Source organism: Pseudophryne corroboree, chromosome 2, assembly GCF_028390025.1.
Source record: "Pseudophryne corroboree isolate aPseCor3 chromosome 2, aPseCor3.hap2, whole genome shotgun sequence".
Lineage (NCBI taxonomy): Eukaryota > Metazoa > Chordata > Amphibia > Anura > Myobatrachidae > Pseudophryne > Pseudophryne corroboree.
The window spans coordinates 500,233,770-500,246,954 of record NC_086445.1 but is presented as its reverse complement, the minus strand read 5'-3'; the positions used below and the strand labels follow the sequence as shown (position 1 = coordinate 500,246,954).

At 46.0% G+C, this 13,185-nt stretch overlaps 1 protein-coding gene across 4 annotated transcripts in view; it reads left to right on the top strand.

Annotated features, from left to right (window-relative positions):
* Window positions 1-13,185, top strand: part of ULK2 (unc-51 like autophagy activating kinase 2) — a 194,424-nt gene that overhangs the window by 137,585 nt on the left and 43,654 nt on the right. For all 4 annotated transcript variants that reach the window (XM_063954005.1, XM_063954004.1, XM_063954007.1 and 1 more), the window contains 2 exons: window positions 1,619-1,790; window positions 9,413-9,473. In XM_063954005.1, coding sequence (XP_063810075.1) covers window positions 1,619-1,790; window positions 9,413-9,473 — 233 coding nt within the window. The remainder of the gene's footprint in view (window positions 1-1,618; window positions 1,791-9,412; window positions 9,474-13,185) is intronic.

Here is a 13,185-nt window from a genome sequence, read left to right as displayed (position 1 = left end):
CTTTTCACAGCTTCATAGATCTCTCCCATGGAATATAACAGTTTATAGAGCATTTTAAGTGAACTTCTTACTTATACATGGGGGGGGAGGGGAGGCATCCATTTTGTCTGCAACTTATTCATTAGCTCGGAACCAGTGACCTATCTGAGGCACTGTCTGACTGCTGTTCATTAGACCCGACTTGCATTCATAAGAAGTATAGTATAACTTGTTGACAGTCATTGGGGCGACATGAGAATGTAGACAGGATCGAACTGTCAACATGCAGCACGTCTGTATGCTCTACATATCGACAGTGACCATGTCATCGTTCATCATGTGTACATTGTTGATGTGTTGTCATGATGAACTGTCATCATACCATCCATAGTGGTCCCTTACCTTCTCCTGACGGCAGCAGTGGCTCCAGAGTTGTCTTCCAGGTCCCGGCAGCCATGTGACAGTCACTTCTGGCACAGACCTTTGATGCTGCAGCGTCCTTGGTGCCTAACCTTAGCCCCCCCTTCCCCGCCCGCAGCCTAACCCTAATCCTCCCCCTGCTGCCTAACCCTAAATGTCACCATTCTGAAATTGTGGACATTTCAGATGTCAACATTAGGAACGGTCAAAAGTTGGAAGATGTCGACCTGGTGCCTGTCAACGGTTTGAACCATATCGACATGGTTACGGTCAACCATTCAACAGTATACCTTCATGAGCTATTACTTCTCATTAAATTGGTTGCTTGCAAGCTCCTTGTGTAGAATAGCTGCCTACTTTGTGTGACAGGTCCAGCTGATAAAACACCAGCCATGCCTGCCATGTATCTGCTATTAAGCTATGGCCACTCTGCATGCTCTGCACGTGGATAGGTACTCTCTGTAAGCCACTATGTTTAAGAGTTCTGAATGAGTTCCTGGATTCCAACGTGTGCACCATACCAACTCCTTTGTGTTCAGATTGTACAGTGTTTAGCACAATGTAGTATAGTAAAAGTTCTAATATACTATAATAATATAACACATGATAATTAGCCAGTACTCTGATAGTGAAATGCTGTAAGACCTGCCAGAAGCTATGATCTACTCTGAGCCTGAAGGGTAAGTGTGGCTAGTCCTTGATATTAAAGTATGGTTAACAATTATGATGAGTTGGTTTGGGAACAAACGTTAAGGTGATGATCTTGCCTAAGAGCACAACACATTGGTAGTTAAAAAAAAAAAAAAGTAAATACATATAAATAAAACCTTCTGGAGAGATAAGCATACCTAGTCTCGCCTTTCTCAGGAAGCCGACCTTTCATAAGCCAGCACGGTAATTGGCTGAGAGTTGCCTTTATCTCTGACTGCTTGTCAGTGATCAACTGCTAATGGTAGATTATTGGTTATAATTGGCAGCAGCTCCGTTATCCTGAAAGCCTCTTCCTCTCCTTGCATCTTTACATTAAAGAAATGTTCACCCAAAAGAAGCGCCAGAACCTCTTGGTGTATAATTACACCAAGAACCTTGGGTGTGTTGTACCTGTATACCCGATACCAAACCTAAGAAATCAGACTACTAATATAAGGGAGAATTTGTTTAGGCTGTACAGGTATTTATTCCACCTTTTTAAGGTGTTCTTTTTTTTATGTCTTTTTAGTCTCTGCCAGACATGCAGCATATCCAAGAAGAAAACCTTTCTTCACCACCGTTGGGTCCTCCAAACTATTTACAAGTCTCCAAGGATTCTGCTAGTACAAGCAGCAAGAACTCTTCTTGTGACACAGATGACTTTGTTCTGGTCCCACACAACCTGTCTTCTGACCACTCATGTAAGAGATAAGTGAATTGAGAATGTAGTCTGTATGCAGTATGTATTGTAAATTTATCTGTAATGCTGTACCCTAGTGTGTCATTGATCGCGACAAGAAATCCTATACAGAAAACGCTGCCTTTGTTTTGTACATTAAAGATGTCCATTTTTTTGGCTTATGCCTTTAAACAGCAGTTGCCACTAATACCCCTTTTCCACTGCCTTTTAAAATCCTGTTGATTTCTAAAATCTACCTACAGTAAACTACAGTAAAGGGGTATTTGGTCCTATAAAATACATAAATGGCCAAATGTATGCTAATGAGAAAATCAAAAAGCATATTTTTAAAATGCTGTATAACAAATGCTGGGGGGGGTTTATTTTAATTTTTTACGTGTACTGTACCATTGTTATTTGTATATGGTCATTAATAAAGGCAGTTTTTTAATGTAAGTAATGGGATTTGGTGCATCCCTAAGACCTTTTAAGGAGGATTTGGATTCAGATCATTCTGAATCCCTATTTCCCTGTTGTTTTAGGGCACAGTTGTCACATTCTAAAGCTAAATATATATTTCTCTATCGTCCTAGTGGATGCTGGGGTTCCTGAAAGGACCATGGGGAATAGCGGCTCCGCAGGAGACAGGGCACAAAAAGTAAAGCTTTCCGATCAGGTGGTGTGCACTGGCTCCTCCCCCCATGACCCTCCTCCAGACTCCAGTTAGATTTTTGTGCCCGGCCGAGAAGGGTGCAATCTAGGTGGCTCTCCTAAAGAGCTGCTTAGAGAAAGTTTAGCTAGGTTTTTTATGTTACAGTGATTCCTGCTGGCAACAGGATCACTGCAGCGAGGGACTGAGGGGAGAAGGAGTCAACTCACCTGCGTGCAGGATGGATTGGCTTCTTGGCTACTGGACATCAAGCTCCAGAGGGACGATCACAGGTACAGCCTGGATGGTCACCGGAGCCGCGCCGCCGGCCCCCTTGCAGATGCTGAAGACAGAAGAGGTCCAGAATCGGCGGCTGATGACTCCTGCAGTCTTCTAAAGGTAGCGCACAGCACTGCAGCTGTGCGCCATTTTCCTCTCAGCACACTTCACACGGCAGTCACTGAGGGTGCAGGGCGCTGGGAGGGGGGCGCCCTGGGAGGCAAAATGAGTACCTATAAAGGCTAAAAATACCTCACATATAGCCCTAGAGGCTATATGGAGATATTTAACCCCTGCCTGATTTCTCAAAATAGCGGGAGACGAGCCCGCCGGAAAAGGGGCGGGGCCTATCTCCTCAGCACACGGCGCCATTTCCTCTCACAGCTCCGCTGGTCAGGACGGCTCCCAGGTCTCTCCCCTGCACTGCACTACAGAAACAGGGTAAAACAGAGAGGGGGGGCAAATTTATGGCGATATTTTTATATAACAAAGCAGCTATAGGGGAGCACTTATTATAAGGCTATCCCTGATATATATATAGCGCTTTTGGTGTGTGCTGGCAAACTCTCCCTCTGTCTCCCCAAAGGGCTAGTGGGTCCTGTCTTCATTAGGAGCATTCCCTGTGTGTCTGCTGTGTGTCGGTACGTGTGTGTCGACATGTATGAGGACGATATTGGTGTGGAGGCGGAGCAATTGCCAAATATGGGGATGTCACCTCCTAGGGGGTCGACACCAGAATGGATGCCTTTATTTATGGAACTACGGGATAGTGTCAACACGCTAAAGCAGTCGTTTGACGACATGAGACGGCCGGACAATCAATTAGTGCCTGTCCAGGCGACTCAAACACCGTCAGGGGCTGTGAAACGCCCTTTGCCTCAGTCGGTCGACACAGACCCAGACACAGGCGATGACTCCAGTGGTGACGGTGACGAATCAACCGTATTTTCCAGTAGGGCCACACGTTATATGATTTTGGCAATGAAGGAGGCGTTACATTTAGCTGATACTACAGGTACCACTAAACAGGGTATTATGTGGGGTATGAAAAAACTACCTATAGTTTTTCCTGAATCAGAAGAACTAAATGACGTGTGTAATGAAGCGTGGGTTGCCCCTGATAAAAAGCTGATAATTTCAAAGAAATTATTGGCATTATACCCTTTCCCGCCAGAGGTTAGGGAGCGCTGGGAAACACCTCCTAGGGTGGACAAGGCGCTAACACGCTTATCTAAACAAGTGGCGTTACCCTCTCCTGAGACGGCCGCACTTAAAGATCCATCAGATAGGAGGATGGAAAATATCCAAAAAAGTATATACACACATGCAGGTGTTATACTACGACCAGCTGTAGCAACTGCCTGGATGGGCAGTGCGGGGGTAGTTTGGTCAGAATCCCTGATTGAAAATATTGATACCCTGGACAGGGACAATATTCTACTGTCGTTAGAACAAATAAAGGATGCATTTCTTTATATGCGTGATGCACAGAGGGATATATGCACACTGGCATCACGGGTAAGTGCTATGTCCATTTCGGCCAGAAGAGCTTTATGGACGCGACAGTGGACAGGCGATGCGGATTCAAAACGGCATATGGAAGTTTTGCCGTATAAGGGGGAGGAGTTATTTGGAGTCGGTCTATCAGATTTGGTGGCCACGGCTACAGCCGGGAAATCCACCTTTCTACCTCAAGTCACTCCCCAACAGAAAAAGGCACCGACTTTTCAACCGCAGCCCTTTCGTTCCTTTAAAAATAAGAGAGCAAAGGGCTATTCATATTTGCCACGAGGCAAAGGTCGAGGGAAGAGACAGCAACACGCAGCTCCTTCCCAGGATCAGAAGCCCTCCCCGGCTTCTACAAAAGCCTCAGCATGACGCTGGGGCTTCTCAAGCGGACTCGGGGACGGTGGGCGGTCGTCTCAAAAATTACAGCGCGCAGTGGGCTCACTCGCAAGTAGATCCCTGGATCCTGCAGATAATATCTCAGGGATACAGGTTGGAATTAGAGACAGATCCACCTCGCCGTTTCCTGAGGTCTGCTTTACCAACGTCCCCCTCCGAAAGGGAGACGGTGTTGGAAGCCATTCACAAGCTGTACTCTCAGCAGGTGATAGTCAAGGTACCTCTTCTGCAACAAGGGAAGGGGTATTATTCCACTCTTTTTGTGGTACCGAAGCCGGATGGCTCGGTAAGGCCTATTCTAAATCTGAAGTCCTTGAACCTGTACATAAAGAAGTTCAAGTTCAAAATGGAGTCACTCAGAGCAGTGATAGCGAACCTGGAAGAGGGGAACTTTATGGTATCCTTGGACATCAAGGATGCGTATCTCCACGTTCCAATTTACCCCTCACACCAGGGGTACCTCAGGTTCGTTGTACAAAACTGTCACTATCAGTTTCAGACGCTGCCGTTCGGATTGTCCACGGCACCTCGGATCTTTACAAAGGTAATGGCCGAGATGATGATTCTTCTTCGAAGAAAAGGCGTATTAATTATCCCATACTTGGACGATCTCCTAATAAGGGCGAGGTCCAGAGAACAGCTAGAGATGGGATTAGCACTGTCTCAAGAAGTGCTAAAACAGCACGGGTGGATTCTGAATATTCCAAAATCCCAGTTAATGCCGACAACTCGTCTGCTGTTCCTAGGGATGATTCTGGACACGGTTCAGAAAAAGGTTTTTCTCCCGGAGGAAAAAGCCAAGGAGTTATCCGAGCTTGTCAGGAACCTCCTAAAACCAGGAAAGGTGTCTGTACATCAATGCACAAGAGTCCTGGGAAAAATGGTGGCTTCTTACGAAGCGATTCCATTCGGCAGATTCCACGCAAGAATTTTCCAAAGGGATCTGTTGGACAAATGGTCAGGGTCGCATCTTCAGATGCACCTACGGATAACCCTGTCTCCAAGGACAAGGGTGTCTCTTCTGTGGTGGTTGCAGAGTGCTCATCTATTGGAGGGCCGCAGATTCGGCATACAGGATTGGATCCTGGTGACCACGGACGCCAGCCTGAGAGGCTGGGGAGCAGTCACACAAGGAAGAAACTTCCAGGGAGTATGGACGAGCCTGGAAACGTCTCTTCACATAAACATTCTGGAACTAAGAGCAATATACAATGCTCTAAACCAGGCAGAACCTCTGCTTCAGGGAAAACCGGTATTGATCCAGTCGGACAACATCACGGCAGTCGCCCATGTGAACAGACAGGGCGGCACAAGAAGCAGGAGGGCAATGGCAGAAGCTGCAAGGATTCTTCGCTGGGCAGAGAATCATGTGATAGCACTGTCAGCAGTGTTCATCCCGGGAGTGGACAACTGGGAAGCAGACTTCCTCAGCAGACACGATCTTCACCCGGGAGAGTGGGGACTTCATCCAGAAGTCTTCCACATGCTGGTAACCCGTTGGGAAAGACCAATGGTGGACATGATGGCGTCTCGCCTCAACAAAAAACTGGACAGGTATTGCGCCAGGTCAAGAGATCCGCAGGCAATAGCTGTGGACGCGCTGGTAACGCCTTGGGTGTACCAGTCGGTGTATGTGTTTCCTCCTCTGCCTCTCATACCAAAAGTATTGAGAATTATACGGCAAAGAGGCGTAAGAACGATACTAGTGGTTCCGGATTGGCCAAGGAGGACTTGGTACCCGGAACTTCAAGAGATGATCACGGAAGATCCGTGGCCTCTACCTCTAAGGAGGGACTTGCTTCAGCAGGGTCCCTGTCTGTTTCAAGACTTACCGCGGCTGCGTTTGACGGCATGGCGGTTGAACGCCGGATCCTAAAGGAAAGAGGCATGCCGGAAGAAGTCATTCCTACTTTGATTAAAGCAAGGAAGGAAGTAACCGTGCAACATTATCACCGAATTTGGCGAAAATATGTTGCGTGGTGCGAAGATCGGAGTGCTCCGACGGAGGAATTTCAACTGGGTCGATTCCTACATTTCCTGCAATCAGGATTGTCAATGGGTCTCAAATTGGGATCTATTAAGGTTCAAATTTCGGCCCTGTCGATTTTCTTTCAAAAAGAATTGGCTTCAGTCCCTGAAGTCCAGACCTTTGTTAAGGGAGTGCTGCATATACAGCCTCCTGTGGTGCCTCCAGTGGCACCGTGGGATCTAAATGTGGTTTTGGACTTCCTAAAATCTCATTGGTTTGAACCACTAAAAAAGGTGGATTTGAAATATCTCACATGGAAAGTGACCATGCTTCTAGCCCTGGCTTCTGCCAGGAGAGTGTCAGAATTGGCAGCTTTATCTTACAAAAGCCCATATCTGATTTTCCATTCGGACAGGGCAGAACTGCGAACTCGTCCGCATTTTCTCCCTAAGGTGGTGTCAGCATTTCATCTGAACCAGCCTATTGTAGTGCCTGCGGCTACAAGTGACTTGGAGGACTCCAAGTTACTGGACGTTGTCAGAGCATTAAAAATATATATTGCAAGGACAGCTGGAGTCAGAAAATCTGACTCGTTGTTTATATTGTATGCACCCAACAAGATGGGTGCTCCTGCGTCTAAGCAGACGATTGCTCGTTGGATCTGTAGCACAATCCAACTTGCACATTCTGTGGCAGGCTTGCCACAGCCTAAATCTGTAAAGGCCCACTCCACAAGGAAGGTGGGCTCATCTTGGGCGGCTGCCCGAGGGGTCTCGGCATTACAACTTTGCCGAGCAGCTACGTGGTCAGGGGAGAACACGTTTGTAAAATTTTACAAATTTGATACTCTGGCTAAGGAGGACCTGGAGTTCTCTCATTCGGTGCTGCAGAGTCATCCGCACTCTCCCGCCCGTTTGGGAGCTTTGGTATAATCCCCATGGTCCTTTCAGGAACCCCAGCATCCACTAGGACGATAGAGAAAATAAGATTTTACTTACCGATAAATCTATTTCTCGGAGTCCGTAGTGGATGCTGGGCGCCCATCCCAAGTGCGGATTATCTGCATAAGTTGTACATAGTTATTGTTAACTAATTCGGGTTATTGTTAAAGGAAGCCATCTTTCAGAGGCTCCGCTGTTATCATACTGTTAACTGGGTTTAGATCACAAGTTGTACGGTGTGATTGGTGTGGCTGGTATGAGTCTTACCCGGGATTCAAAATCCTCCCTTATTGTGTACGCTCGTCCGGGCACAGTACCTAACTGGAGTCTGGAGGAGGGTCATGGGGGGAGGAGCCAGTGCACACCACCTGATCGGAAAGCTTTACTTTTTGTGCCCTGTCTCCTGCGGAGCCGCTATTCCCCATGGTCCTTTCAGGAACCCCAGCATCCACTACGGACTCCGAGAAATAGATTTATCGGTAAGTAAAATCTTATTTTTTATGTTTTTTTGATTCTGCTAAATTGTAACGCACGACTAGTGTTCTGTTTCTGTTGTGTGTTGAGCAGAAACGTTGGTAAAAGGATTAGTTATTGAGCTGATGCTTAAAATATGTATCTGTTGCAACCAAGGTTAATAACCTTTAAATTGTAGCTTGATAAGGTCTGCCCCATATGCTGTCCATATGAAGTTTAGGTGAAGTAGACCTAGTTTAGGGCTTCACAAACTCATTCAAGAGCACAAGATTGTGGTTTGGTTGGTAGTTACCTAGGTAATAAATGCTCAGTACAGAGTGCAGCACACTTTATCATTTGGGCGTTTTGTGTTCTATTTGATCCCCTTTACGCCTTGTGTAGTAGTTGTGGGATGGATGTGTTATGTAGTGGAATATTTTCTGGATTACTACTTTTTTTTTTTTTTTTAAATTGGAAAGTTAAAGAGAAGTGTTTACAAAACATTTCAGTTTCATGTATAAGATATTAAGTTTTGGTGTTCATTAATCATTTTAAGCAGTGGAAAAGATGGGGGATATGCAATTTGCTCCGGTAATCTCAGAGATGTTGATTTCGCTCCTCTGCCTATTCAATAGCGTCCCGTTTCACCCGGTTTTTAGGGAAATTTTCTCCAATGCCTTTTCACTTTTTTTTTTGTGTGAAATGGCATTGGCGAAATTTTTTTGCCTAGGCGAAATAACAGCCCTGCTGTTGAATAGGGTGAATCCCCATTCACCCTAAAAATAGTGAAAAGTCACGTTTTTTTTCGAGCTGAAAAAAACTGACGTAATTGCATACCCCTCTTTAACAATTTATTTTTCTTTGCTTCACCATACATTTTTTTCATGGTTATTTGCTAGTTTTGTCTTTTCATGTGTTACATAAAGTATTGCAGTAGTGTTAGCTTTGGCAAAACTTTTTTAAGATGTGAGTACTAACCTAGGAATAAATATTTATACAGCAACTCTGTCCTAGAACACTAATGATCCAGTCAAATCAAAATATCTTGGCTATGCTCTGGAATTGATAAAAATGCATTTAAATTTTTGGAAGCGCTTACATGATCACAGTTAGACACAAAGTTTCCTTTTTGAAAATTGGCTCCAATACTGCATTTTATAATATAAAAAGCTAAAAAGGTATAATTTGGAAATATAAGTGCAACCTATTTTCTTTTGGTCAGATATTGGAAAAAACACAACTTCAGAAGTATATATTGAAAATAATCATTAAGAATTGTCAAATGAGATCTCCCTGAAGAAATTTGACAAAATATACTGCTCCAGATAGTGTCTCAGACGTTCAGTATGCTATTGATTGGCTGATTCATGCACCATGGGTGTATTAATGTGTTTTAGAGGCTACATAAGTTTGCTCCAGTGACGTTAATGTGTATTCATTTATTGCAGATGATCTGCCTACAGGGACAGCAGGGCGCAGAGCATCTAGTGATTTCTTGATGTGTGGAGGGTAAGTTGTTGTCAGCTATAGTCTCACATTTTGTAGTAGGTTGCGTTTTGCCAATGTGTAGCTATAGGAATGTTTTAGAGAAACTTAAGTTTTACCTTTAATATTTATTAAACACATATTATGGCCATTTTCACACTTATGAATTCTCTTATTTTGTATGAACATGCAGTAACTAATACAGAGTTGAATACAAGTCACCGGAATTGTTCATCAGCATGTACAGTTGTATGCAACTCTGCAGACAGACTGATCCTGCCTAAACACCTCCCCCCCCCCCCCCCCCCCCCCCCTCCAGTGAAATATGCCACCTGCTAGGACTGCTTAGCAGTGGCAGTGACTTTCCATAGGAAGCACTCCATGCTAATCACAGCCAGACAGGTAGACCCAACTGCCAGTCTAGACTGCTATAGCAGAGAGAGTGCTTTCCATTGGAAGCCACTCCTGTGCTCTAACATCAACCCTATCTGGCTTCTGTGGGCTGCAGCTGATGCAGTCCGTAGAAGACAGGCTATTAAGCAGTGCCAGACCCAAGACTCATCCCTTGCTGGCGCCGGACCTAAGACCCGCCTCCCGGTGATGTCAGCCATCAATCACTGGGAGGGCAGGGAGTAAAGTGGCAGGTATCAAGATGCCGCTGGTCGTCATTATCAGTGCACATTTGCACCAGTCTTGTACTAAGGGGGTAATTCAGATCTGATCGTAGCAGCAAATTTGTTAGCAGTTGGGCAAAACCATGTGTGCTGCAGGTGTGGCAGATATAACATTTGCAGAGAGAGTTAGATTTGGGTGGGTTTTTTTGTTTCTGTGCAGAGTAAATACTGGCTGCTTTATTTTTACACTGCAATTTAGATTTCAGTTTGAACACACCCCACCCAAATCTAACTCTCTGCACATTATATCTGCCCCCCCACCCTTCCCCTGCAGTGCACATGGTTGTGCCCAACTGATAACAAATGTGCTGCTACGATCAGGTCTGAATTACCCCCTAAGTGTGTCTTGCTGTTTAGAGCTCATGCAGGTTTTCTGTAAGCTTGGAACTTTGTTTGGGGGGTTCTGTGATGCAAAAACGCTCTTCCAGTTTCTTGCAGAACAGATTTTCTGCTGATGTTATTTGATTCTGATTTTTGTTTATGGGATTGTGGATTATTTATTATTATTATTATTATATCTCCTATATATTTTCCCAGATCTGTGACTCTGTGACTCGTTTCCTAATGCTGGGCGGAGTCACAACGCTGGTCAGAGTCATAGAGTCACAGTGGGGTGGCTGGATGCAGGGCATGATCCCTTAACTTTCTGGTGAATGGTGAGCACTTTAAATATTGTTGATGACAAGCAGACCCACCTAAGACGCAGAGGTCGCTCTCCCTGCCTGACCACACGCTGCAGCGTCTATTTCCATCCTGATCCGCGCACCCGCCCCTCCCCCACCAGCCATACCCCCGCCCCTCCCCCACCAGCAGCACACCCACACCCGACCCCTACATACACACCCGCGACACCTCCGCACCTGTCCTATCTGGCCCCTACACATACACCCACGGCGCACCCACACCTCCCCCACCCGCGACAACCCCACACCCGCCCCTCCCCCAACCGTGACTCGCCCACAGACCCCCACCTGTGGTAGCCCCGCAGCCGCCCTTCCCCTGCTCGCGGTGCATCCGGACCCCCTCCCCCATCCTCACCCCCCATCCACAGCATCTACAGACACCCTCCCCCCATCCGTGGTCCTCCCGTATCTGCCCCTCCCCCACCTGCAGCCCCTCTGGACCCCCATCCGCAGCACCCCCTCTGCAACCACCCCTCCACCACCCGCCCTTCCCCCACTCACAGCATCACCAAACTCCCTCCTACATCCAGGGGCCCCCCGCAGGCACCCCACCCGCAGCATCTACATGCGGCACCCCGCAACCACCCCGCCACAACCCGCAGCACCTCTGTAACCCCTCACCCAACCGCACCCCCCACTGTACAGCCAATGGCAAATACATCTACAGATAAACCGGTGCATATGGCTGTGTGTATGGGCAGTTGGTACTTGCTGCGACGACTGAAGTCAAAGCTGGACAGGCAAATTCAAGTACCTGCCAAGTTGTGATGTCCGAAAGACACATTGCACGGCTGATTGATAAGAGTATATGCTTACCTGGATCAGCTTCTTGGTTAGTGCGACGACTGTTTGGCCGATGTGTCAACCCAGTGTGTACCTACCTTTACTTGCTCTTAATACTCATAGCTTTTCTCACAGGTTGAGATGACACAGTGAGGGACATAAAAAGATGGTAATAATTATTATGAGGTTAGTGAGCTGCAAGTCATCCTATGCACCATAGTAAATGCTTGGCGTTGTGTGGCTTATATTTTGCAGAGAGAGTAGCCAGGCTTGCTTGCCATTTAGAACACCCTCAAAGGGAATTACCTTTTTCTTGTATGTACTCTTTGATCACATTGTTGCTGTGTTAAAAAGTAATGGAACACAGAATGATCTTTATAGAACTTTGTATGTGCTTTTACTTTAATGCTTTAACTCCTAATTCTGTTTATTTTAAGTTGGCCTGCCGCCAGGGTAGATGCTAGCTCCTAGTGGTCTAAAGGACCTCTGACGGCAGGGGGAGGAGCAAGGTCGGTGGGATAACACTTTCATTACCCACATCACAATCTATTCACTTTCGCTCGCCACCGAGCCCGAAGTATGGCTATTGTCAAGTTTAGTGTCCCGTTTTCTGTCCATGTTCCTCCCCCTTGTATTGCGGGTCACGTGGTAGTGATGTCAGAGGTCCTTTAGCCTCATAGAAGTTAGCCATAACCCTGCCACTAGATCCTGGCTTGCTTGGCAATTGGCAAGAGTTACTTTTTATTTTAAACAGCTGTTAATTAACCCTTGGTGTTCTGGATGCCATGTCTACTCCGGTTCCTTGTGATGTGCTGAGAAAACCTCTCCCATGTGAATAATGTTGTGTGCGAAATTGGGAACTTAATAACCTTAATCTATAAGCGGTTGAGCCACAATGTAAAGGTTTCCATAGACTGAATCACCTTAATACGCCAACACATTTTAAAGGCCAGCGGTTTATAGAGAATTGATTAAGTGTATGCTGCCAGCCTTTCACTTCAAACCACAGCCCTATTAAATAGCATTTGTCTTTCTTTAAATGTGTGATGTGTATCCTAGGACACATGGAATTCCTGTAGAGAGTTGTCTCTTAAACTTAGAAATAGGTGAGGATAAAGAATAACCCTTACAGTTCTCCAGTTGCTATCTACAACGGCTGGTGGGCGTAGACAGAAAGCTTCTTGATTCCCAGCTGAAAGGCAGAAAAAGTGAAGTAGTGAAACACAGTATGCGCAGTGCAGTGGGCTCTGCACAGAGGTCATGTGCATGCCCGTGGAGAGATACTGTAAGTGCGCGGCACTTGTTTTTTCTTTGCACTGGAAAATGGGCTGAGCTTCCAGAGCTGGATGCCTTGCCCAAAAACGTCTGAGGTTTCCCCAGATGCCCCAGAAGAATGTATTTCGGCAAAGGACGGACCTTGAACATTGGGCTACCACAAGTAGAGTTAGAAATACTGTAATATACAATATTCTATCCTCTCATATCACTCGGTCAAGTTCCCTAATCATATGAACTTTGATTACTTCAGACTGGTAGTTTCAGGATGGGCATTAAATCTGATTCAAATGTGTGAGACTGTAAGTAACAAAATGATAA